Here is a 25304-nt window from a genome sequence, read left to right on the forward strand (position 1 = left end):
ATATAAATCCCTAGTGTTCTAATTCTCCAGTTTTTTTGATACTAAACATCCATCAGTTGTGTAATTAAAATGTCAAAACCAGAGGGGGAAAAAAAATCTTAAGAAAGGAGTATAAGGATGTGTCTCTTTAGAAGCAGGCAGACAATGAGTTCTCAGCTCCCAACGTTTGTTGACATAGGTCCATAATCTTTTCTCTCTGCAATTCTAAAATCTGAAAAGTTTTGTGGAGGGAAAAAAAAGTCATTTTGTGAGATCGGCACCAAAAGGTAGTTGGTTGCAAAACCTGACTTTAACTGATATTCACACTTGCGTGAATATTTGTTAGTAGCTGCAGAAATTGAACCATGTTTGATTGCAGGCACTGTCCCCGGATCTTACTGGAAATGCCTTTTAATGCCTGTTCCCAGATCTTATTGGAAATGACTTTATATGAACTGTGTTACCTCTATAAAATTCAGAATATTCATAAATCTGGAACACATCTGGCCTTAAGAATTTCAGATAAGTGATTTTAGACCTAAAACAATTGCCTAATCTATGAACCTGTGAGAATGCCTACCTACCAAGCCACAGGGTTTAAGAACTAGAAGGAAAGGTGTTCTCAGGGTATATGGAAAGGACTTTGGATTGACTGCCCTTAGAAATGATGGCTTGGGTACTATGAATTTTAACACATCACTGTAACAACTCCAAATCTGACCCAGTGTTGCATGAAACACACTCAAATACTTTAGTATGTGCTGAGTTCTGTGCTAAACAGTTTGGAAATTAGAAAGGTGGGCCTTAAGTCTTAATAAAATCTTTATTAAGCTAATAGGTTGCCAGATTTAACAGCAATTATATATATTATATATGTAATATATAATATATAATATATAATATATAATATATAATATATAATATATAATATATAATATATAATATATAATATATAATATATAATATATAATATATATATCGCCTATATATATGTGTGTGTATATATATCCTATATATATGTATGTGTATATGTATATGTATATCATAAATACATGCCATCTTATAGATATTTATATATAAACATAAACATAAATATAAATATAAACGTATAGGATGCTCAGGTACATTTGAATTTCAGATAAACAGAAAATAATTTTTTGGTGTAATTATGCCCTAGGCAATATTTGAGACATACTTACATTAAAAGATCATTTGTTTTTTATCTGAAATTCAGACTTAACGGAGTGTCCTCTATTTTATCTGGCAGCCCTACAAGCTAATAAAGTAAGCATCTTTTTAGAGTAATCTTGAACCATCTGCTTACCAAGTATTACTTACATGTGGTAATATTATTTTTTCTTTGGTATCCAAGAATTTTCTGTGTAATATTGAGATTCAAATAGAGCTAGCAAGTTAAATTTCAGTTCCTTCAAGAATACAACTTAAAAGAGAGAAAACTTGTGTTACTGTCTTCTAACCACATGTCCAACAAAATAAGTGGTCCTGTGATGAGCTTTGGATTATTCAGTTAATTAAGAATTATTGGTAATTCATGTGTACAAGTTCCAACTATCTAGGGTGAACCCATACACATTCCTGATTGTTTGTATGACTAGAAGAGGGCCACTTTGCCTCTGAACTTGAAATGCATCATCCCTCTCTGAATGCACCGTGGTTATTGGAATCTCACAGTTCTTTTGGTTTACTTGAGACATTTAATCTGAATGTAAAAAATCACACAATTGCGGTGTTACTTTTAAGAGGGGCCTTTTACACCATAAAGTAAAGGTGCTAAAGTCAAATGTTTTAAGAACAGTCGTTGGTGCCTTGTGTATTAATGCCCCATGTCTTCATTAGAAAAATCAAATTGTTGGGCCACCTGGGTGGCTCAGTCGGTTAAGCATCTAACTTTGCCTCAAGTCATGATCTCATGGTTCCTGCGTTCAAGCCCCACATTGGGCTCTCTACTGTCAGCACATAGCCTGCTTTGGATCCTCTATCCTCCTCTCTCTGTCCCCCCTCTCAAAAATAAATAAACATTTAAAAAAAGAAGAAGAAAAAAAAAGCAGATTGTCAATTGCCTGTGCCTCTCACATCATCTTAGTTGGCTCATTCAGTGGTTTCCAGCCTGGCTGTGTATCAGAAAACATGGAGGGATTTTTAAAATGCTCATTCCCAGGTTGCCTGGGTGGCTAGGTCGGTTAAGCCTCCTACTCTTGACCTTGGCTCAGATCATGATCTCATGGTTCGTGAGTTTGAGCCCTGCATCAGGCTCTGCTCTGACAGTGTGGAACCTACTTGGGATTCTCCCTCTCTCTGCCCCTCACCCACTTACGCACCCTCTCTAAATACATGCATACATGCGTACATAAATGAAATAAACTTTAAAAAAAAATGCCCATTCCCTAGCCTTCTGCTCCTGGATGTCTGACTGAGTGGAGACCTGGAAAATAGTATATTGAAAAACCCACCCAGGTTTTTCTAATGTAAAGTTGGGGCTAAGAACCATAAAGCCAACTGGGCTATATTTTGTGAGGACAGTGATCAGGCTCCCTCTTTTCTCTACTTACAGTCCCCTTAAATATTTACTGAGTGAGTGAATAAACAATTCACCATGAAAACAAATGTAAGTCTGATTTTATATACTGACTTCTGCTTTAATTTGCTGTGAATAATTTACCTTTTAGGCACATCCATCTTAAATATTAAAAAAAGAAAAGGCAGAATCTGGCAATGAATGTGTGACCCAGTTGCATTTTGCCAGTACAGGAAAACAAGTCAACTCAAGAGCAGTGCTAAGATAAGAACCATGTCTCCAGTGAAGTCACATTCTGGTTTTGGTCGTGTAAATGCGCCCTCGTACATCTGGTTTTCCTGGAGTGTTCCAGTTCCTTGTAATCTTATTTTTTCAACAAAGTCATATCTGTTAAATTTACTTAAGATTTATTAAATGGACTCATTAAAATTTAATAAATTCATTAAAAGTTTAAATTTTATTTAATTTAAAATTTGTTACAATTCACTCAAATACATTTATTTCCCGAAAATAAATTCGTGACTCCAAAAAAAATGTTATGCTTTCTGCCAATTTGGTGTTTGCTGTGCCTATAGTAATTAGAATAGGTGAGTTTGCCAGTTTAAATCTGGGGAAAGGAAATAACACCAGTTTTCATACCTTACATGTCAAAAGCAAGAATCTCTGAACCCTGGAATGCCATCAATTTGCCCATATATTTGTCTTCACTGTAAAAGGTGAGATTTTCAGTTCTGATTAACTGGTTGCCTAGAGCCAATTTTCCCTTGGAAACTTCCTGGACAATAAATAGAAGATAGGAATATTAATTTCTTTCTGGCTGGCATGGGAGTGATATCACCTCTGTGGTCCTCTCTGATTTATGGCCAGGCCCCAACTGCCACTAGACCTTTCATCCTTCCTTTGCCCTAGCTTTGGCCCCACTAAGCTTTCGCTCTGAGACCCAAGTAGTGGTCACAGCATTATTGGTAAACCAGAGGAGCTGCGGAAGGTTCTGATGGTGCCCGCTTGCATAATTCTTCTAACTGCCCCTTTGTATGGGATTGCGAAGCATTTTCAGCACCTCAGAAGGAAGGCACTATGCACACAGAAGGTACTTTTTATTAGTTATCTGTGCTTATTAGTAGTAATAAAAAATTGAAAAAAATAATTTTAAAACTTGAGAGCATGATAAGAATACTTTGGGGGGGCCTAGGTGGCTCAGTCGGTTAAGCATCTGACTTCGGCTGAGGTCATGATTTCACGGTTTGTGAGTTCGAGCTCCGCATTGGGGCTCTGTGCTGACAGCCCAGAGCCTGAAGCCTGCTTCAGATTCTGTGTCTCCCCCTCTCTCTCCCCCTCCCCACTCACACTCTACTTCTTGCTAAAAAATAAATAAACATTAAAAAAAATTTTAGGGGCGCCTGGGTGGCTCAGTCGGTTGAGCATCCAACTTCGGGTCAGGTCATGATCTCACAGTTCGTGAGTTCGAGCCCCGCGTCAGGCTCTGTGCTGATAGCTCGGAGCCTGGAGCCTGCTTCTGATTCTGTGTCTCCTTCTCTCTCTGCCTCTAACCCACTCGCATTCTGTCTCTGTCTCTGTCAAAAATAAATAAACATCAAAAAAAAAAAATTTTTTTTAAAGAAGAATACTTTGTTATTTCTTTGGATTTGAGACCTATGTTTCAGGCCAGTGCCTTTCTATGTAATCAAATATTGTATCAATGTTTTCTAGCAAATGTAACTTTAAATTTACACTTTTGCACATATTGGATTGGATAGTTTTCTTTTTTCTTTTTTTCTTTCTTTTTTTTTAGCTTTCTTCTTGGATCTAGAATTGCTGCAAAACCCAATGATACAGTATCTAGAAATAGAACTTTTTTTGGATAAAATTCTTTTTTTTAATGTTTATGTATTTTTGAGAGAGACAGAGACAGACTGAGCGGATTAGGGGCAGAGAGAGAGGGAGACACAGAATCTGAAGCAGGCTCCAGGCTCCGAGCCATCAGCACAGAGCCCGATGCCGGGCTCGAACTCAGGAGCTGTGAGATCATGACCTGAGCTGAAGTCGGAGGCTCAATCAACTGAGCCACTCAGGAGCCCATTGGATAAAATTCTTTTGCTGTGTAAATAGGGCAATCTTTGATCCATACACAGAAGAAATAATACATTTTCTTATCCAAAAGTCAACAGGTGTTTTGTATTGCTGGTTGTATTAAAGGGGGAAAAAAATGATTCATTCTGAAACTAAGGAAAGAATCTAAGTGGCCCTAGTGTTTTGAACTTTACTGTGAATGAACACATGATAATCCTTCATTCTGTGAACCATGCCATTCTCTCTCCAACTTCTGCACTGTCCATGTGCACGGTGGACACAGTTGCCATTAAAGACTGAAGAACTTTCTGGATAGTCTCTGAAAGTTGCAGAGGCATTTTTAGATTGATATAGGAAATAGGATTCTCAGTTTTATGACTTCTGGATTTAATCATTTTGAGAGAAAAAAAGAATGTACTTCTAAATCTAAATATACATTTCTTTTTTTGTTTATTTATTTTATTTTATTTTTTTATTTTGAGAGAGAGATAGAAAGCAGGCAAGGGAAGGGCAGAGAGAGGGAGACAGAATCCCAAGCAGGCTCCACACTGTCCACACAGAGCCCGATGAGGGGCTTGAACTCGCAAACCGTGACATCATGTCCTGAGCCAAAGTCAATAGTCAGACGCTTAACCTAAGCCCGAGCCACCCAGGCACCCCTGAATATACATTTCTAAAATGCCCTTGACATTTTCAAGTTTTCTGCCAAAAATGGAGACCTAAGTGAACTGGTATGGGTTTTTGTGTCGTACAGTTTTAGATTTAAACCATAACCTCTTTTGTAAAGAATTTAAATATATGTTTACCCAGGAAATCGTGGCCATTTGGATGAAGACATTATAGTAAGTATTATTTTATAGGACTACTGCAGGAGCTTCATCTTTTAAACAAATCCTTCTCTGATAATGCTTAGAAGGCAGTGTCACCGCCACCAGTGCGCATAGAATGAACTAAGGAGAGTCAGGTGGTGGTCACTGCATGTACTGAGGGTCAAGCCACGGTAGTGCTTCATGAAGTAGGCTGTGTAGGCTGAGAGAGTTACACCAGGTAAAATTTAGCTTTCAAGGCTTCAGAGCCTCATGAAGAGAACAGGAGTTGGGAAGACAAGCACTACACAGGTCGAAGTATTGTTTCTCGACTCAATAGGTGACACGTCAAGCTGGGTAGTCACTGAATTACAGGATTTGTCTGGTAGACCTGCATCCAGAGTCACTTTGGAGTGTGTGACTGGGAAGGACTGAGTGTTGTCTCCTCCTTTCTCTTCTGTTTTCTGATTCCCGGTGTTCTCCTTTCCTTTTCCCCATAATCCATGTTTCAAGTATTTCTTATGTCAGTCAGTGTAGAGAAGTCTTCATCTCCACAGTAAACGTCACACGTTGTTGGTGTATCTGAACTGCACAATACGCCTTCCCTTGCTGTTTTGTCAGGCTTGATTTCTCCCTTGCTCTCTCAGCCTTTGAATTCAGTGCTCCTCTTAGAATCAGATTTTCTAATTGCTTAAGCTTTGAAGTTTGCTAAACAGCTAGACCTATTTCAGATGACCGGGGAGACAGCTAGTGCATCTGGCAGACTTCCGACCTGAGAACAAAGTTACAATAATTTCCAAAGCTTGCTTAACAAATGTCTTGAGTAAATTGGAGCACGACAGTACTTGAGGTAAATGCCTGGTTTCCTTTGTCTGGTTCGCTGCCAAGGGACTCTTTGCAAGGCTGTCTTATAAATTTGGTTGGCATTTCTTTTGTTCTTGGTTGACCGTTGACCAACATCGCCGTTGCTTCCTTCGCTCTGTAACATGGTGGAAGGAAGGAGGAATGGAAGGAAAGGCGGGGGTCATTGCCTACACTCAGAAAAGTGGGCCATGTTTTGAGAATGCAGAAATGGGACCCCCTTGTCTTTACTTCCACTTATACCCCCTTATCTTAGTCACTAGCAAGGTACGTTTCAATATTCATAGGGTATCTCATTTGTGTGTATGTGTGTTTGTGTTACCCTTGGGAAATATTCACTAACGCCTGCCTCGGGTATGAAGGTAATTTCTGTTCTTCTATTTTCTGATTTCTGAACTTCAGGAGAAGGTAAAGCTTGATGCTGAAAGGGAAAAACTAGAGAGGCTTCAGGAGCTTTACTCCGAGCAGAAGACCCAGCTGGACAATTGTCCTGAGTCCATGAGGGAACAATTACAACAACAACTGAAGAGGGTCAGTAGCAAACAGGAATGTGTCAGGTTTTTTTGTTTTTGTTTTTTGGTGTCTTTTCGATTAAGTTCTACTTACCTATGACTTCTACTTCACGTAGCGTAAATTTGCATAAGTTCTAGTCATTAGATACTTTTTAAATAGAAATATGCATGCTGACGATATATATATATTATTTCATGCTAATCAGTTAAACAACTCCTTGTCAGAATCCTTCACTAATTTATAATGCAGAAACAGTCCTGGAGTCATTCTCCAGAACAAAAGAGAGCTATTCCTGACATATAACTGACACCAAGATTGTAGCATTTCAATCGACTGACATCTTTCCCTGCACTCTCTGCTACATCATGAGTACTGTTTGCCCTTGGATGATTTTATACTTTGGTCCAAAAATTATCCTATTTTCTGACTTGCTTCCCATCATCACTCGTTGTTGTTTTTTTCTTTCTGCTTCTTAGTGACATTGAATTCATTAGCACAACCACAGCAAACGCCAAGGCCCAACCTGCAGGTCAATGCCTTCAACGTCTTCTCAGGCGAGCTTCATAATTTTTTAAAGCTCAGTGCCGCACGGGCTTTGTAGTTGGACTTTATTCTCGGATCATTAAAGTTGGCAGTGCTCACCGTGACCACGCTGGTTATCCGCTGCAATGAGGCTCCTGGGGTAGATAGTTTCACAAACACCAGCAAGACCACTTGATATTTCAGAGTCTCTCATCAACTGAGTTATTTGCTATAAACAGCGACCCAAATAAACTCTGACCTTGGCGGAGCAGTCATGAACGGTCTGAGGTCTCGAAAGGAGTCACGTAATAGTAGTTTGTGTGAAGTGACTAACAATTTATGATTCCATGTGACTAGAAAAGAAGGCACGTTTCATTCTTGGGAGTAGGCAAGTTGAAACATCCGCTAAGAGAGCCACCCTTGAAAATGTTTAAGATTGCTTTTAATACAAAAATGTTTGATACCTTAGAGTATCACCAGCTTATGAAAAATTACATCTGAAACTTGAATGTATCACAGAGACTGAAAGCATCTTAATAAATAGTACCAAAGGCAGACAGGTTTACGTGAAGCATAATGATTTTAATATTTTAACAAATAGTAAATTTCTTACTAATATTGGATGAAAAAAGTCCCAGCAGTGTTTCTTCCTCGTTACTCATGTTATTGTATACAGCTGAATTTGCTGGAAGAAGATAAAACTTCCTGTCCCTCAATGTCATAATTCTCTGGAAATCTTGTGATAAAAACAATTGGGGAAAATAATTGTATTTGTAAAATCATTTTCATTTGCAATTTGTTTGCGTTTATGCCAGTTCACCATAGAGACTGAGAGACGGACTTTTATATTTGTTTTCTGTTTTTCAACTCTCCTTATTACTGAAGATTTTACACCGTGGCCGTAAGACTTTATTTAGAGTCGGCAGCAACTTCTATATGTTCTTCTCTGCCTCTGGTTACCTAGTTATTGCTTTGCCTTCTTTATCAACATGGCTGCACATAACAGTTGGAGGATTTTATTAAGAACCTGGACTCAGACTGATACAAATAATGATGGCTTCATCTAGCCTCTACAGGATAACTTATAAACTTATGTCTGTTCTAAGGATGTTGACTGCAAAGGAGGACAGGGTATTCCACTCTTTCAAGGCAGAGACCCCTTCTTCTTCCTCTCCAAGCGGAGTGTAAAATTCGTATTGCAAACCCCTGTCCTTGGGAGAGATAACTGGCTTGTAGTAGTAACAGCTTCTGTTCACCTGTATTAAGAAGTCTACCGATTCTATTTCACAGGGATGACGACCAGAGTAACTTTTCACCAATCCCATGACCTAATCAGTAAAAAGTTCACGTAGTTCATGAGAAGTCCGTTCATGCTAAGAACTTCCTGTGTTACCACAGCTCATTTCCCTTCAGACTTCAAACACATCAGAATACCACCTCATTACAAAGCTTTCCTGAGGCATTTAAACTAGATCCAATAAAGGTGGTTTTATTACAACGAATTTCATTAGGTGGCGAGTCATACAAAATAAAAAAATAAAAAAGAAGAACATCATTTTTTTAAACCATGTGTTGTCCCAAATACTTAAGCTGAAATTCTGGAATGATTTTTTGCATACAAAACTATGGATTTATGACTGGGCTTCTCCATCTTCTTTTTTTTTTTTTTTTTAAGTTTTTTCATTTTTGAGAGTGTGAAGAGAGAGAGAGAGAGACAGAGCATGAGTTGGGGAGGGAGAGAGAGAGAGGGAAGGAGACACAGAATATGAAGCAGGCTCCAGGCTCTGAGTTGTCAGCACAGAGTCCGATGTGGGGCTTGAACCCATGAAGCATGAGATCATGACCTGAGCCGAATTCAAACACTTAACCCACTGAGCCACCCAGGCACCCCAGACTTCTTATATCTAATTCCCTGCCTTAGAATCAGAATGCGGTTTCCGTCTGAGTAGTTGTATACATACAACTAGACATGGGTTCACCAGTTGAATTGTTCCCTGGGATGCAAGCATTTTGGAAAAGAAAGCAGAAGTTAAAGGTGTCTTTTGTTTGCCAGGATAAGTTCTACTATTAAACAAAGGAGACACCTGGCTAAGACAGTTTTCAGATGCTTTTGATGATTTACTCAACTGAATGGTTGATTTCAATCTCTTGATTTAAAAAAAAAAAAAATATATATATATGTATATATATTCAGTGATATCTATAATTAGGAGACCATTTTTCTCACTGGCTTTACAATCAGTTTCTCCTTTAACCTTAGACAAGTCATTCAACCTCTATGGGCCTCAGTGTCCTCATATTATGAAATGAAGAGGTTGCTTTAATGATTTCCATTGTCTTCCAAATTCCAAAGATGTGCATTTGTTAAAGTGTTTGACTATTGGGCAAAAGATGGAAAAGTGTTAACAAATCCTGAGCCCCACTTAAATTTGTTTTCAAAGTTGGCCTTGAGCTGTCATGAGATTGTTACTGTACCACATACCGTATCTATTCTCTTCTTCTGTCCCTCTGCTAAGCAAAGAAAACATTAAGGTCTGCACATAAACTTCTGCCATATAAATTCTCAAAACAATTATTAGCAAGAAGGAATGGCATTGAATTTTCTTGGGTGCAGCTGTTTTATTTCCTTTCACTCCTGGCCTTTGAGGTTGCCAGCCAGTAGAGATTTGTAATGTTCCTTTTAGAGAGTGAAGTTGAGTTACAATTTTCATTCAAGTAGTCATGGCCTTGACTTTGAGCTTCCTGTATATATTACTCTGCTCTCAATGAAGCTACTCCTGCCCCCAAATTCCATCCCCTGAATTCTTATTCTTATCCAAAATCTTTGCAAGCTTTTTTCCCCCACCAAGTTGTGTTTCTCTTACAGTGTAAGTTTACATACACACATTCTAATTGTTTAGATAACTTGATCAGATGATTATACCAGCAGATTCTGAGTGCTCAGCCTAGCTTTAATTTTCAACCTTCCTACCCAGTGTGCTGTTATTGTCATGCAACAGTTTAAATATTTACTACAAATTAGTGGCTCTGTGACCTTCATGGGGTTAAGATAACAAATGCTGCATTTTAACCAGATGTGGAGTAAGTGACTGACTGGTGTAGTGTGTATATTGTGAGACATATGCCCACTTCGAATAAAGATTATTTATATACTAAAAAAAAAAAAGGTTTATGAAATTATTTATCTCAATAATCTTTAGCCACAAACCAAACTTAATGGAAAGACCTTAAAAACTTGGGCATGCATGACCACATGGGTAAATATATTCACTGATGTATTGCTTCAAGATTACAGGTATTTTGTTTCAAGACATGATACTTGAGTTCTCTCTTAATTACCTCTATAGTGACTAGATTTGGTCCAAACTCATTAATTCCTTTAGAAGTTATAAGCATAACATGTCTGATAAACTTGAAATGTCAACCAATAACTTCAAACCAAGACCACTTTCTGTTTGGCCAATTAAAATATAAAAAAGTGCTAAGAAACGCTGAATATATTTTTCAAACTGTTTTTCCTGCCCTTAGGTTTTAAGAATCCACTGTGTTGACATAATAATCTTGTTGCTATAGTGTTGCTTGTAATTGCATGGTAGCTAATAGTCCTTCTATGAATCATCTCCAGAATAAAATTCATTCCAGAAGGCAGAAACGTATTATTCCATTTGATTAAAAGGCTCAATTTATCACTTACATAAAAAAAAGGGGGTGGTATGTTTAAAAACTGATATAAATCTCATTTATCATATTTATTTATCCAACTCTTTGTGATGTTTTGGTTGAAAAAAAAAATGCCCTGGCTGTTTTACCTGTGTAGAGTTGTAAACCATATAGCCTAGCTGCTGTTTCTTTTGGCCATATATTACTTACAAATTATATATTTTTAAAAAAATATTCTATACATATACCGCATTTATGGTTTTGTCAAAGGCTCCAAAATTAAGTTTTTTTCATGTAAATTGAAGAATAATTTATACAACATGAGCCAGACTCTGCACAGATACAGATTCACGTCTGTCTTCAGACATTTCATAGGTTAGGAAATACCTGTCCTAGACCATCTGATTTTTGTGATTTCTGATCTTTCTTAAATGTCTTCAAATTGTTCCCAAATAGTAGTGCTTAACCATTTGAGTGACTCTTTGTGCCTAATGAATGCTGTGGTTCCACTCTTTCCAGTAAAAATCTTTGTAAGCAATTTTATGGGATTCGCAGAAGCCCAGTGTAAAAATACCAACCTCAAACTGTTTTCAATGACTTCTCTTTTAAATAAAATTATTTGAGCATACATGCCTATGTATATGAAGATAGGTCATATAATATTATAAATATGTATACTGCATACGTGCTCAAAAATATATATTTATTCAAAATAGTGTAGACTCTACCTAAATATACATTAGAGAACATTTATTGAGAAATTGTAAAAGACAAGAAAAACTAAAAATAAATATGAAGAAGGTCTAATATTTTCTTCTTATACCCCAGGGGATTGTGTCGTGTGCCACTTGGGGCACACATACCCCTCTTAGAGACCTCTAATCTGTATGTGTGCCAGAGTTTGAACCTTTTTTTATAGTCAATAACTTTGGGATCTTGAATTTGATCTCTATGCTAAATTCTCATTTCATTTGAAAATGTGTGGAAAATAGGAGTTTTCTCAAGAGATCATGTCACACCTTGGTCAGCAGATAATGTTTAGTAATTTACTGAGTCTTTTTATACTTTAGGATCTATTTTAAAACCACTTAGTTGATTTAAAGCAAGAATTCCAATATCCAGGGGCCCCTGGGTGGCTCAGTCAGTTAAGCATTTGACTCTTGACTTCGGCTAAGGTCATGATCTCATGGTTCATGAGAGCTAGCCAGTGTTGGGCTCTGTGCTGACAGAGCAGATTCTCTCTCTCTCTCTCTCTCTGTCCCTCATCTGCTCATGCTCTCTCTCTTTCAAAATAAATAAATAAACTTAAAAAAAGGAATTCCAACATCCACAGAACAGTCTAAAACTGAGTCAAATAAATGCTCCTCTCCCACCCCACCCCCAGTTCCTTTCAATACCACACTAATGGCCTTGGCTCTGGGATTTAACTCCAAAAGAGAGGATTATCATGTTCCCACCCTGGTCAGTTTAGTAATTGAAAAGATATTTTGGACTGTTTGCTTTTAATAATTTTTTCTTCATGTTAACAAGGCTGCAGCCATACTGGTATGTCTTGTTTTCATTTTGTTTTCTCCCCAGGATGCTGACCTGTTGGATGTAGAGAGCAAACACTTTGAAGACTTGGAGTTCCAGCAGCTTGAACATGAGAGCCGCCTGGATGAGGAAAAGGAGAACCTGACCCAACAGCTCCTGCGCGAAGTAGCTGAATATCAACGGAACATTGTTACCAGAAAGGTACTTTAGCCAGGCGTCATTCAGTGTAAAAAATCCAATTCGCCTCTCTCTCTCTGTCTACCAGTCTTTATATCTGAACATCTCTGTGTGTGAAACCACATGTGACGCTGGAAAGAGTATGGAGCCTGCCATCGATATACCATGGGGCGCTCCAAACTAGATAAACTGACATGTGGTCTACTTATCATTACTTAATGCTACAGATGCATTTAGAAATAATATCTGGTTGTTTCACATGCATGGAATCCAAGGGAGAGAAAATCAGAAATCTAAATATTTGTCTTAAGTTACTTGCTTTTGCAATCATAGTAACTGGATTTAGAATAACTCTGTGAACAAAGCCTATTTTGGAATTGTCTGTTGCCATTGCTCATAGTTGTCAAGCTAACTGGTAGCTTACAACCATTAGAAATAACCCCGTGGGATGCCATCGACATTGCTGGCCCACCCAGTGGCCACACCCAGATGTCCAGCCCAGGATTCACCTCTTTTTCCAAAATTTAGACTCACATCCCAGGGCTTGGTACTAAACCAATAAAATTGAGGGAAAGGAAGATGAAGAAGGTGACATCTTAAGCTCTCAGTTTAAATAAGAAATTCCATTGTTATTTTTTCCATAAGGCGTCTCCCAAGATGATGTCAAAAATTCATTTATAATCTAAAACAAGATTTCCTGTTGACTTCTGGATTCTTCAAATAGATTTTTAAGTCACTTGGACTATATTGACCTCAGGTAAAGAAAAGCCTTGAGCTTGGGAGGTCAGAGAAACTACCTCACAGTCTCTGGGTAATGATAATCACTGGCTGCCACCAATGAAAATGTGGCCGCTGCTGATCCAGTTGTAAACACTTTCCTCCCTTTTCCAGAACATACTGGCAAACTTTTGAATTGTCTAACATGCATCTACATATGATCATGTTTTTCCCTGCAGGAAAAGATTTCTGCCTTGAAAAAGCAAGCCAATCACATTGTTCAGCAGGCTCAGAGAGAACAAGATCATTTTGTAAAAGAAAAGAATAATTTAATAATGATGTTGCAAAGAGTAAGTATTTCCTTTTCGCCTCTGGTTGCAAGAAAACTCAGGTGCCAACTTGGGGAAAGTTGCTTCCTTCAGAGCAAGTACCTTTTACTTGTGAATAGTGAATTATAATTTAAAGAAGCTTTTTAATATATATTTGTATTTTATCCTCCACATTAATAAGCTGATGATCTGTGAATAATTAACTATAATTCAGAAAATAGGCAAGGACATTTTCCTCATGCTTTTTCCAGTGTGAAAATTCAAATTATGGAAAATATGTACATTTTCTGATTGTCCTCTTTTAAATCATATTTTTCATCGAATAGGCAGAACATATTCTGCTTTTTTCTCTTTTTTTCTTTTTTTCTTTCTTTTTTTTTTTTTTTTTTTTTTGCTGCTATCAAATATTTGGCTCCGCTGCTGTGGTATTTTTAACTCCAGTTATTTGCATGTGGCAAATTGCCACATTGAGCTTAGTCAGGCTTAATTAACTAGGGAGACATCCTACATGGGTGACAAGATCATCCTCTCCAAAGGGACTGTGTGTTCCCATCTGCCCAGCACCTAAAATGGCTGCATTAAAGGGATTCCTTTGCCCAACCTGCAGCCTGATCTTCTGACATAGTCCCTGGCCTAATGTTAGGTCTAAGACGCTGAGAGGTAAAGTTAATGGGGCTAGTCTCAGGACTGAGCCTTGTATCCAGGCCACTACCTAGGATGTGATTCTGAAAACATGAGATGGACCCAGAATGGGGTACAGGAGAAAGAATGATGGATTAAAGGATGAGGCTGTACCGTGGTCCCACCTAGAAGAAATGTAGCTGCACTATTTTCATCTTGGCTACTCAGCTATTTTTAGGTTGAAAAGAGAGAGAAAAGTGGTCCTTCACATAGAATTATGAGTTCACTCAAGGTGCCTATGTAGCCCACACAGATCCCTGATAGCTCCCCTCCTCCTGCTTCTTCAGCACCTGGAAATCTCTGAATGGATGTATATTTTCCATCCCTGTCTCCTGTTCTGGGGATGAACTCTGGTTCCACTAACCTCCCCATCACCCTTTGCATGTGATACTCAAAGGCACAGCTTAAATTAGATAGTGTAACATGTAGTATTTAAGTGGTTTCTGAACCTTTAGGAAAAATGGAGGGAAAGTCTCATAAGAGATAGATTTTTTAAATGGGTAATCACAATCATAGAAATGCCACTTTCTCATTAAAATATATAAAGTATAATTCTATTCTAAAAATTGTGGTCTAAAGGTTATGGTTTATGTTTTCCCAAATTGATCTATAGATATATCTCAATCTTTATGAAAAAGCTTTTAATGTTTATTTATTTTGATGGAGAGAAAAAGCATGAGTCAGGGAGGGGCAGAGAGAGAGGGAGACACAGAATCCAAAGCAGGCTCCAGACTCTGAGCTGTCAGCACAGAGCCCGATGCAGAGCTTGAACCTATGAACCATGAGATCATGACCTGAGCTGAAGTCAGATGCTCAATCAACTGAGTCACCCAGGTGTCCCCAGATATATCTCAATCTCGATCAAATCCCAACAGACTCTTTTATAGAAATTGACACAACTTGATGCTAAAATTTACAATTGATCTGCATTATTTATGAAGTTTATATTTGTGAATTTGCCGGCTCACTAAGATCTATTTGTAGTCCCCAAATCAATACTTGTCTTATGGTTCATTGATGGACATGTGCAGAACGGTGGCAATTTGTAATCACTCAGCATACACCATCCCAACTGAGGTTGAACAAAGCAACACTCTGCCTTTGTGCTCCAAGTGTCATAGAGTAAAGAGATGTGTCCTTTTTGTGGGCTATTTCGTGCTATGTTTTCACATTCTTTGTGCTTTTCATTGATGATTTTGCTGTTTAAATTACCTCCCGAGCATAGTGCTAATGTACTGTCTACTGTTCCTAAGGGCAGGAAGTTTGTGATGTGCCTTATGGAAAAAATGCATGTGTTAAAAGAGCTTTATTCAAGCATGAATTATAGTGCTGTTAGATGTGAGTTCAGTGTTTAGTAATCACCAATATATCTTAAATAAGATGCCTTTGAACATGAACACCCAGAAAGCAAAATTATGTATTGATCAGTTGATGAAATGATTTCGACCAGAAGCCCACAGTAACCCAACTCTGTCTTTTCGATAGGAACAACAGTTCAGTATTTACTAATGCAGTGTTCACGGCGATGTTATAGAACATAAGAATTACAAGTAATAAGAATCAACTCTGTATGAAAATGCCAAGGGCATAGAATAACCAGAATAACTTTGAACAAGAACCAAGTTGGAAGATTTATACTGTTTGATTTCAAGGTTGCCTCTAAAGCTATATAGTATTTAAAAATGATGTGGTGCTGACACACAGCCAGATATGCAGATCAATGGAACCAAACAGAAAGCCCAGAAATAGACCCACACATATACTGTCTATTGATTTTTGACAGAGGGCTCCAAGACAATTAATCCAGTGGGGAAAAGAAAGTCTTTCCAACAAATAGTGCTGGATCAAGTGGGTAAACATGGGGAAAAAAAGAGCGCTAACACGTCTGTCCTCACACCATGCATATAAATTAACTCAAGGCGGATTGTAGCCCTCAACATAAAAATTAAAGTGATAAAGTTTCTAGAAGAAAATGTAGGACTGCAAGTGCACTTCCCTGGCCTTGGGATAAGCAAAGGTTTTTTAAAGAGAGAATGACAAAGGACTTATACCCAGAAAATAACAAAAACTCCTATAACTCATTAATGGTCAATAAACACTCAATAAATAATTTAAAAAAAAACAGGCAAAAGAACTGAATACAAACACTTCACAAAAGAAGATATATGAAGAGACAATAAGTCACATGAAAAAATACTCGCTATCATTAGTCACCAGGGAAATCTAAGATTGACTAAGCTTAATAGATTTTGTGTTCCTTCAGGAAAAAGAAAATCTTTGTAATCTGGAAAAGAAATACTCCAGCCTCACTGGGGGGAAAGGGTTTCCTGTCAACCCCAGTACTCTAAAAGAGGTAAGCTATGATTTTACATGTCCACTCATATCACCTTGGAAATCAAGAGATATGCCTCAGTTTTATGTGATCAGCTAAATAGGAAAACGTTCACTTAAGTGACTTAGAAAGCATTCAATGCTTTTATGGTTTCCCTGCCTTTTATTTATGCTTTGAAGATTTCAGGGCTTATCTTTGTGTCTAATGCAGATGCACTCGGTGTGTGTGTGTGTGTGTGTGTGTGTGTGTGTGTGTGTGTGTGTGTAGACTGACAGTGACATCGTGGGTTAATTTGGAGTTTCAAACAAGTTGGGATTCAAACCAATACTAGCCTTAAATGCTCTTCCCTGCAATTTTCTTTTTCGGTTCCTCCTCTTTCTTACTTTATGTCTCTTTCTCCTAAGTCTGATAGCACTTGAAAATGCCTCTGCACATTTGATAAGATGGTCTGGTTTCTTCCTTTCTCTGTCTCTTTTTTCCCCCAATGTTGTTTCTGCTACTTCCCTCCTTAAATTAGAAAATACTATTTACATTAAGCTATATACACTCTTTATTCCAAACATCCATCTTTGAAATATCTTCTTATGGAGCTACACCGCTACAACAGGAGAATATTTTAACTCTAATTTGGTTATAACCCTGACTGAAAAAGAAAATAGTCATTATTTCTTTAGCATGGTTGACACGCCATGTTGCATTAATTTCAGGTGCACAACACAGTGATTCAGCAAGTTTATATATTATGCTATGTTCACAAGTGGAGCTATCATCTGTTCCAATACAAAATAGTTTTATTTATTTTTATTTTTTCCAGAAAGCTAAAGAAAAAGCTTGCTTCTGTGTAATAACAGAATAAACAGTTGTGTAATAACAAAAAACCCCACTTTATTTATAAGTATCTATTTAAAAGGCAGCAGAGTTAAGACTTCCTACATAGGGAGTAGTGTGTGTGTGTGTGTGTGTGTGTGTGTGTGTGTAGGTATATGAAGTAAATGCTCATCACACAATAAGTATGAATAATGTGTACCTCGGAAGCAATTTGAACTGTTTCCACAAGAGCTTTATTAGCTCATTTAGTTTTGTAGTTCCTCTCTATTACTCAGAACACAGAACTGGCAGATTCCGTGAACAAAGGGCAATAATGGTTGGAGTATGGTGGAAGTAGAGAATGTCAGTGAGGTGGGTGGGGACCAGGCCTTGTGAGACATGTTAAAGAAATACGGCGTATCATATATGTCTGGGTTATCACGGAGTGAGTGGTTTTAAGCAGGGAAATGACATTATTCAATGTCCACTTGTTAAATGTCACTCTGGGCTGCTCTTCTGGGTTCTAAGGAGTAGGAGGAGAAGCAGAGGAATCAGGAAGGAGGTTATTGCGGTGGTACAGGCTGGAAATGCTGGTGGCTTGCCTTCACACCATGGCAGAGAGAGGGAGAGAATTAGCTCGATGTGGATAAATTTTGGAGCAGAGTTGACAGTTCTTGCTGATAGATTGGATGTGAGGATGAAGTAAATTAAGGGAGGTGTTGGGAATGATGCCATTTTTCCAGTTTGAATAATGAGCCTGATAGTGAGGACCTTTTCCTGAGGTAGTGAAGACAGGAGAAAGCGTAGGTTAAGAGGGAAGATGTGCAATTTGATTCTGGACATACTGAGTTTGAGGCACTGTGGCATCCAAATGAATTAGGTTCTTGGGTCTTTTTACTTCTTAGTATAATAATAAAATATTTCCTTTTCTGTTGATGGATTGTTCTTTTTCTCTGCAGACTCCCTGTTGCCAAAAGCCCATTTGGCTTTTTGACTCTGTGTGTGTCTCCAACGCTTGTGTTTGTTGAGTAGCTATGTTCCCTTTCATGGACTAAGCTGACTTGGCTCATGGGATGTTTTGAATTTCTTCCTTTCTTCCTCTCTCTCTCTCTCTCTCTCTCATTCACTGCTTCACTCTCTCTATTTTTTTACAGAGTGATTAATTTATATACAACTCTTTTAAACAAGTCCCACTTTTGATGAATGGCATACATTTTCGAAGCAATGAATTAGGTCATATGGTTTATGACGTGTGAAGAATGAAATGTTGGTTTTGAAGCACTGCACTGTCAACTGAGCAAAAGAATAATTTAAAGTGGTGACTCTTCACCCTCATTCATTATCAAATAGAAAATGAAATTTAACAACTCAGTTGTCAACTTCCTTTCTTCGATTTAATCTTATGAAACTTTACATGGCGTATATTGCCATGAAGTGCAAGACTGTCCTCAGCAGCATTTTTAAAACTACAGTTTTATAAAAGAGTCAACTTTAGCTTTCTCAAATTGTTGTAATTATAAATTCTCAGTAAAACCTTGCTTTCCAGCCTGAAAAGTTTGCTTCCCCAGCATAATGATATCTTACCTATCCTGGAGCCACTTTTTCTTTTTAAATTTTTTTTTAATATTTATTTATTTTTGAGAGAGAGAGAGAGACAGAGTGGGAGCAGGGGAGGGGCAGAGAGAGAGGGAGACACAGAATCTAAAGCAGGCTCCAGGCTCTGAGCTGCCAGCATAGAGCCCGACGCGAGGTTTGAACCCATGAACCGTTGAGATCATGACCTGAGCTGAAGTCCAGCATTTAACCCACTGAGCCAGCCAGGTGCCCCCCTGGAGCCACTTTTTTAAAGGATTGGTGAGCTAATAGAAGAGCCCAAGTGTTAAATTTCACTCAATTTTACTTTTAAAAGAGAAATACTATTCTGTATTCTTTATTCTATTTTTTCCAACTGTTGGTGTGGTGAAAATCATGATTGGTCGGTACAATTATTTTGGATGAAAATTTATAAGTGCCTTTTCCTCAAATATAAATGGAGGAGTTTTGATTCTTGCAGGTTTTGATTCACAGACATGTTCTCTAACCTGAAGCTGGAACTGAATCATTGAACTTAAAAGTCAATGAGCAATTCTCTGTCCTGGGGTAGAGCTGAGAGTTGGGGAAGCTACCTGGAATTGAAATAGCCTCGAGCTACAACTCCACCTGAGGGTGTGTGTGTGTGTGTGTGTGTGTGTGTGTGTGTACACATTTGTCTTGTTAGGGAAGGCTCATGAGCGGATGAGTATCCCTTTTATTCTCATTTAGGTGAGATGCCTGAAAGCTAGATTCCATTACAAATAAATGACTACTTATAAAATGTCTTCATACAAAACCCAGAAGCCCTCAGCCTACTGTTACTCACACTCTAACTCATCGGGAAACAGAAGAAAAGGGGAAAATCTAAAAATAATGATTTGTGGGAAAAGCTCTTGAAGTATGAGTGATTGCATTGTAAATTTTATATCTCAGATTTTCGTGTATGTGATTATTTTAAATGTTGTATAGTGACCCCCTCATTTAGTCAACAGAATGAATGGCTGATACCTCTGGACATTTTGAAATCAAAGGCATGGGTTGTTTATAATATAATCATCCTGATTTCACCTCCCAAAAATGTATTTGTAGTGTTTGGCGTATCAGTTTTCAAGATTAAGCGTCGTAAATCCATTTTAATGGCTGATGATTCCCTTAATGAAACATTTGGTAATACCACAGATATTTGGCTGTGCCGCTCAAAGCTAACTCCATTGTACTGGGAGCATTAATACTCTCGCATGCCTCAGCTTTTGCTTTCTTTGTGTTTAACTTCTGAATTCCTCCTTTTAGGGCTATGTCAGTGTAAATGAAATTAATGAGCCATGTGTCAATTCCACGAATCTATCCCCTTCCTCTCAGTTCCCTGCTGATGCTGATGCTGTTGCCACTGGGCCTCCCACAGCTGTGCCGGTGAGCCAGCCACAAAATAAAGAGGTGTGTTGGCATGACATTTCATTCATTCACTGCTTTCCTCATGTCAAAGATTAACCCATGGTTACCTGAAAGGGAAGGTGTGTGTGACCAGTATACATCTGGTTGACCAGCGGGCCGGAGTGATGCCGGGTTTGAAAAATGTACCAATTTGGGGTCCTGTTCTGTCGGCCATGATACTAGAAATCATGAGATGGATGGTACAGAGTGGAGTAGTAGGAGAATTAAGTTCAAAACCATAAACTCTAGATCGTAGCACTCTAACCTGACACCCTTTTCATAGAAAACAAAAAGCCTTCCTAAAATTGTTAGTTTGAATCGCTTTTCCAGTTTGATTTTTTTTTTCTGTTGTGTTGTGCAGTATGGATTTTTTTTTAATATTATGCCTTCTAAAAACATCTGGGGAGGGGCAAATAATAGTAAATTAAAATACCTTCTAACTGATCCAGGTTGTTCGCAGAGTGGGATTTTAACAAGAGACTAAGTTGAAAGATACTGCCCGTCATCTGCGACTTCTTGATTAAAACACAAGAGAACAGAATAATGAGATTATCGATTTCATTTCTTTGTCTAATTCTTTCATTTCATATGGACACATATATACTTTTTCTTTCTCCTATAAAGCAAAGATCATCTGTCTGTTCTGGATTTATGTTTCCTTCCACCCTTTCTCCTCATCCTATCACTCAACCTCCATCAGCCCCTTGGCCCGAAGTCCTGGCTCCATCTGTCGATCCTTTCCCTTTAAATGACACACCTCCTCCTCTACCAGCTAAGAAACACAGAAGGCAGCCACAGCAGCAGGAGCAACAGGTAACTTGACACTGGTGTTCAGAGTTTGAGAGCTTGACCTTGACAACAAAGTTACTTACGTGGAATCTTTCCATCAGCTTTTCCAAAGGTATCCTTAAAAAGACCAAGTACATATTCCTTTGCTGGGTTTTCTTTTGTTTGGTTGGATTTTGTTTTTATTTTTTTTAAGGCCATTTAGTATTTTTTAAGGGTGTGGGGGATTGTTCTAAACTTCAACACTTGATTGCCCTCTCCTGACTTTTGATATGTTCAAGCTAGGTATGTTTCATATCCTCAGGCTTCAGTTCCTATTCAACCAAAATACTGCAACTTATCTCAGGTATTTTTCAAAAGGATAATAATTTTTCCATTAAACCCATGGTATAAAAAGTTGCTGGGTCAACACAAAATAGTTTTCTTACACATTACTGAAGTCATAATAATAGACATCATGCCCTTGCATATGTGTCAAAATTTGCTGAACATTTTACAAATAAATATCTCATTTCTTGCTTCTACTAATCCTATGAAATAAGAATTAATTCCTTATTGCCTGAGGTAAATAGCTTGTCTAACGTCACACCACAAAAAAGACATTTGGGTCATAGAAGATTTTTATTGATCACATTTTTAAATAAGGAATTCATTATTATGAATGTCACCCTTCTTCAAGCACATTAGTGCATATTCATGCTTGGGTGTTCAAAAAAATCTGTTTTGAGGTTCCTTTCAACTACAATCAAATTTCTATATGAGTTTGGCTCATATAGAGAAGATACTAAGGAATCATAGTCACTAGATCCCCAAATTAGAGGAGCTGTGGTTTGCTATGCCCAGCTGTTACTTTTCTTTTTTCTTTTTTTAATGCTTATTTATTTTTGAGGGAGAGAGAGAGACAAAGTGTAAGCGGGGGAAGGGGAGAGAGAGAGGGAGACACAGAGTCTGAAATGGGCTCCAGGCTCTGAGCTGTCAGCACAGAGCCCGACGCGGGGCTCGAACTCACAAACCACGAGATCATGACCTGAGCCGAAGTTGGACATTTAACCGACTGAGCCACCCAGGCGCCCCCAGCTGTTACTTTTCTTGAAGTTACCTTTACTGCCTTTTACCTTTTGTTAAAGGACTATATCCCCTCACTAGTTTTAGGTTAATAAATATTAACTAGAATAAATAGATAATTATGAGGTTAAAATGTAGATATTTTTCATTATTGGCATCTTTGAAGAGTAATCATAAATTTGGTAACTCAAATTGCATTCATTTTTATGTGTTTCAAAAGCTTGAGCTTAGTCTAAATATGATCAAACCCTAAGAGCCTTTAATTAGGAATTAACTTTACTGCTAAGTAAGACCTTTTGGGGGAGGCTAAGAAAAATTTGGATACATTTCAAGTTAGCAAAAATTTTGCCTTAGGAATATATACTAAAAAAAATAAAGAAATAGTCAACAGGAGGATTTTTAAATGTGAGGAACTACTACAGAGATTTCTTGACTAAGATCCTTTTTTAAAATAAAAGAGTAACCTAGCAGGATGTCTTATATGGAAACGTTATATGGATTTGGAGTGTTTATATGTAATTAAAATATTCCGACTTTAAAACAACTTCCCTGTTTACTCGCTCTTTCTCTCCATCTTCTTCCTTCTCCCTTTCCTTGTTCTCCTCACACTGGGATCTGTGCCAGCACACAGAACTGTCCAGACAGACAAGGGGAGAAACTGCTTACTTGCTTTGTCCACTGGCTGTTCTGCCATCCACATGGCGGCCATCATAATAATTTGTAAGTTGTCCTGAGGCCCCAAGGCAGCAGGCACTATCTATGAAAGTGAAAGGTGGATTTTTTTTTTAAGTTTCTAGGTCCAGTAATAAATTCTTCCAGTGTCTATGTATCTTACCGAATGTTAGCCCTAGTCTGTTAGTGAACACAAGTATAAGCTGATTTTTTTTTTAATTCTGTGTTAAAATTCCAAAACTTCTTTGTGAATGCATACTTCTTAATTTCTTCAGTGACCTGTTCCAATTAGTCAAGTTTTGCTATTCTGCTTTACATTTGCATTTAAAGCATTTTAGAAGTCTGGAAGAAAGGAAAAAACAGCATAAAGAAGGCCTCTATCTGAGTGACACTTTGCCTCGAAAGAAAACCACACCTTCCATATCCCCACATTTCAGCAGTGCTACTATGGGGAGAAGCACCACCCCAAAGGTAGGACGTGGGGTGAACCACGGGCTTCACATCAGTGAGTCTTCTTGTCCTAGCGTTGACCAACGTGCAAAGGCTCTTAAAGAAAATGCTGAATAATAAACCACTAAGTTTGCTTGTTGGGCAGACATATAACTGTATTGCATTTTCGATCCGATTCAGGGGACACTTGGAATTGTACCCTCCGGGGCCTAAGGACTCCGGTCCAGGGTTTTTTTTCCACCACCACACAAGTGGTGGGTAGCATTTGCTCAGGTGACAGATTCCAATGACTGCCTCCTAGATCTAGAAATTGGAGGATAGACGCTCTGGATTCCAGGAATAATAGCAACAAGTATGTATTGAGAGGCATTTCTATATGCCCGATCCTGGAATAAACCCTTTACGTGGTTTGCCTCATTTGAATATCCAGCAGCACTATTCAGTAGAGGTACTCCTTTTCCGCATCGTACTTATGGACAGACTGAGGGATGAAGAAGCAGAGTGCCCTCAGCTGGTTAGCAGTGAAGCTGGACTACGAACCCACACTCAGGTGTCACACTTGAGTCCTCACTCATGTTTTGCTGACACATCCAGAGGGTCACTGCAGAAAGAGGGGGAGAGGCAGATGAGAAGGAGGTTCTGAGTGGGCCAGGCTTTTGGGCCCTTCCCTTACCCTTAATCAGAGTAACTCGGTTTGAATCTATTTTATGAACTGGTGTTCCGAGTGTATTTTACCCTAAGGATTTTCTATTTTGAAAGAGTGCTAAACCCGCTGGGGTAGTTGATAGGTTTCTCCAGTCGCCACAGGGAGACGGAAATGGGTGCACTTATAACAAGTGTAGATCTTCTCTTCTTTGTGCATGATGTGCATGCATTCTTGTCCCTGCATCTGCCCTCGGCTCCTTATGCATGAAGAACTTTGAGTTGTTCTCTAAGGTGGTTTTGGACAGTGTTTCCCCATCTGTCTTCATTTTTGGAATTGCTGCCACTGGAGAAATTACTGTGGTGTCGAGCCTGCCATGGAGCTCCTTGGAAGGGTCGGTGACTGGCCTTGGCCATTGAGTGTGAATAAATGGGACGCATTCGTTCCTCCTTCCTACTTTCCCTGCCCTCTGCACTTGCATTGGAGCTGTGGAAACAGGGATGAGGCCATGTCCCAAAGGACCATTTGGCCTGCGGTTCACCTGAAGTATTTCCCCCCGGTTCTCACAGGCCCACCTGCCCCTGGGACAGAGCAACAGCTGTGGCAGCGTGCTGCCTCACTCCCTGGCAACCATGACCAAAGACTCAGAATCTCGGAGGATGCTCAGAGGTAAGCACGTTTTGAATCAGACATCATGGCTTTTGTTACGCATCAGAATTTCTCAGGGAGAGAGAGCAAGAACAGAGTTGGGGATCGATTAGAAAGGAGGTCAGATCCTCAGTTTCATTCTTTTTTTTTAAATTTTTTTTTTTACATTTATTTACTTTCGATAGAGAGAGACAGAGCACAAGTGGGGGAGGGGCAGAGAGAGAAGAAGACACAGAATCCTAAGCAGGCTCCAGGCTCTGAGCTGTCAGCACAGAGCCTACCATGGGGCTTGAACTCAACAAACCATGAAATCATGACCTGAGCTCAAGTCGGATGCTTAACCAACTGAGCCACCCAGGTGCCCCCCTCAGTTTCATTCTTAATGAATCTTCTTGGGGGAAGGATGTATATCTCCTTATTGTTGTACTAAAGTAACTTTTTCTATTATACACGTGGCTGGTACCTTTTAAATATACCCACTGTACTTTATAAATTCAATAGAATTCTTAAAACA

General features: G+C 38.6%; 1 protein-coding gene across 3 annotated transcripts in view; it reads left to right on the forward strand.

Annotated features, from left to right (window-relative positions):
- PHLDB2 (pleckstrin homology like domain family B member 2) overlaps positions 1-25304 on the forward strand; it is a 110152-nt gene that overhangs the window by 54540 nt on the left and 30308 nt on the right. For 2 of the 3 annotated variants that reach the window (XM_042999009.1, XM_042999010.1), the window contains exons 6-12: positions 6655-6783; positions 12526-12681; positions 13614-13724; positions 16648-16737; positions 20386-20529; positions 23380-23520; positions 24712-24811. In XM_042999009.1, coding sequence (XP_042854943.1) covers positions 6655-6783; positions 12526-12681; positions 13614-13724; positions 16648-16737; positions 20386-20529; positions 23380-23520; positions 24712-24811 — 871 coding nt within the window. The remainder of the gene's footprint in view (positions 1-6654; positions 6784-12525; positions 12682-13613; positions 13725-16647; positions 16738-20385; positions 20530-23379; positions 23521-24711; positions 24812-25304) is intronic. The other variant, XM_042999011.1, reaches the window with a different exon arrangement.

Source organism: Panthera tigris, chromosome C2 (genome assembly GCF_018350195.1).
Source record: "Panthera tigris isolate Pti1 chromosome C2, P.tigris_Pti1_mat1.1, whole genome shotgun sequence".
NCBI lineage: Eukaryota > Metazoa > Chordata > Mammalia > Carnivora > Felidae > Panthera > Panthera tigris.